The following is a 2,299-nucleotide window of genomic DNA, read 5'->3' on the forward strand; positions in this document are numbered from 1 at the left end:
TTAGGTACAACTAAACTTTTCCTCTAAAAACGTGTTTACCACGAGACAAGCCAGCATTCTCCTGCAATCGTTGGGGAAAGTATTTCCCATATTTTCCCATTTGACTCTGTTTATTCCATTTCTACGGTATTCTAAATTGTTCGAGCTAGATCCTGAAACTCTGTATTTTCGATTCCAAGCCTCCAAGAAAAGGTAAAACATCGAAAACGTACACGGAACACGTCATGTTGGTTTTAGTCCATGATAAGTAAATCAATTTTTAATGAAAAATTCAGAAAATTTCATGCGTTTCAGGACCTACTTTGGCGCCTCCATATTCACGTGGTAAAATTTGAAACGAATCGGTACCCCCAATTCGGAGAATACTTTCACCAATGATTTGATCTCTTGGATATGTATAGGCTGCCTCTTTCATATCACCTTAAGGTGAAGTGAAACCCCCTTCAAATCAGTCGATTCGAATACAACACTTTTTTTTAAAGGGTATTAGACCAAACTGTCCGAAACTTTGACACATCACTCCTGATCATCTAAGAATTGTCCTGACACATTGAAAATTTGGATTTATGGAAAAAATTTTTTAACTCAGCCCAGACCAGAACCAAAATGGCATCGAGCTCTCATATTTCGATCAATACACAATTATCGAAGGCTCTGATATAAGAAACGAAAGGGTCAGGACAATTTTACGACAACTTAGAACACTCTGATAATCGATAAACTCGCATCTGAACGTGATAAAAACAAAAAAAGTGTTGTATGCGCTTCTATGCTAAAACGATTGGTCTCGGGGTGATAATTTAATTGACCTGGAAATCACAGATGGCGCAGGGTGGTCCCTCTGCAGTCAATTAGGGCCCCGAAAAGCATGAATCCAGAGGATTTCTGGAGTTTTACTTCGATTTCTTTATAATTATTGTACGAAAACGACAGGTGGAATATGCCATTTGGTACAATACACAATATAATTCGACCCAGCTATCAATATAAAAACGAATGCCGGCAACGTAGGCATTTAGAAAAATCTTCTTTATCGACGTCGATCAAGTTCCTCCACGTGTTTCACTTCACCTTAAGAAATAACAGAAGTTCCGGATGAAATTATCTGGTGACTTTTTAAAGGCTACTCACTTTTCAGGTAAAGAGCTTCCTGAGGACAGCCAGTGGTTGTGTCGCCGAGAATGCATGCCTTGTACTTGGAGAAGAGGCGCTGGTTGTCTATGATGCTCTTCGTGTCGATGCTGTCCCATTTGCTAGTGTATTGTCCTTGGCTATTTTGAGCGATGACCACGGTGACTGCACCGAGCAGCACAAAGGCGAAATTCCTCATCCTGATTTCTCTAAATCTCCTTCGAGAGTATTTCGAGCTGACGCAGTCTTGCCTTGCGAGTGACGGCTGCATTCGGCCATTGTCCGTATTTATACCGGATACATTTCTTACGTCGATGAGTAACGCTTCACCATGACCCTGAACTGTGGTACAGGGAAAACTGAGGACTGGTTCTGGACTGACAAGAATGTGGCAAATCGAAAAAAATAATTCTTGACTTGTTTAGAGGTTGGGCCAAGACCTCCTTCCAAACTGACAGGACTTGGCCGATTCCTTGAGACGAACGTGAATGTATGCGTGGATTTTTGTCTAATCCTTTCCATCATAGGAACATGTAGGGGAGACCGAGGTCAAATGTAACACGGTGCACTTCTAACAAACGTTATAAATTATTTGTTCCAACTTGAAAAAGCGTGGTTAAGGTGAAGTGAAACACGTCGAGGAACTTGATCAACGTCGATAAAGAAGATTTTTCTAAATGGCTACGTTGCCGACGTTCGTTTTTACATTGACAGCTGTATCGAATTATATTGGGTATTGTACCAAATGGCATACTCCATCTGTCGTTTTCTTACAGTAATTAAAAAGAAATCGAAGTAAAACTCCAGAAATCCTCTGGATTCATGCTTTCTGGGGCCCTAATTGACTGCAGAGAGACCCCCAGCGCCATCTGTGATTTCCAGGTCAATTAAATTTTCACTCCGAGACCTCGTATTACCATCGTTTTGGCATAGAAGCGCATACAACACTTTTTTTGTCTTTATCCCATTCAAATGCGAGTTTATCGATTACCAGAGTGTTCTAAATTGTCGTAAAATTGTCCTGACCCTTTCGATTCTCATATCAGAGCCTTCGATAATTGTATATCGATCAAAATATGAGAGCTCGACGCCATTTTGGTTCTGGTCTGGGCTAAGTAAAAAAATATTTTCCGAAAATCCAAATTTTAAATGTGTCAGGACAATTCTT

At 40.4% G+C, this 2,299-nt stretch overlaps 1 protein-coding gene across 1 annotated transcript; it reads right to left on the bottom strand.

The window, feature by feature from the left end:
* Positions 1–1,123: 1,123 nt before the first annotated feature.
* Positions 1,124–1,390, bottom strand: LOC105695896. The gene has a single exon (XM_023433678.1). The coding sequence runs from the start codon at positions 1,328–1,330 to the stop codon at positions 1,124–1,126; it is 207 nt and encodes a 68-aa protein (XP_023289446.1). The 5' UTR covers positions 1,331–1,390.
* Between the last annotated feature and the right edge of the window lie 909 nt (positions 1,391–2,299).

This window comes from Orussus abietinus, unplaced genomic scaffold, assembly GCF_000612105.2.
Source record: "Orussus abietinus isolate OABI.00-Male unplaced genomic scaffold, Oabi_2.0 scaffold193, whole genome shotgun sequence".
In the NCBI taxonomy this organism is placed as follows: Eukaryota; Metazoa; Arthropoda; class Insecta; order Hymenoptera; family Orussidae; genus Orussus; species Orussus abietinus.

What these genes read in the sequence shown, in the direction of transcription:
- LOC105695896 (XM_023433678.1), bottom strand. Translation starts at nt 1,330, where the DNA reads ATGAGGAATTTCGCCTTTGTGCTGCTCGGTGCAGTCACCGTGGTCATC.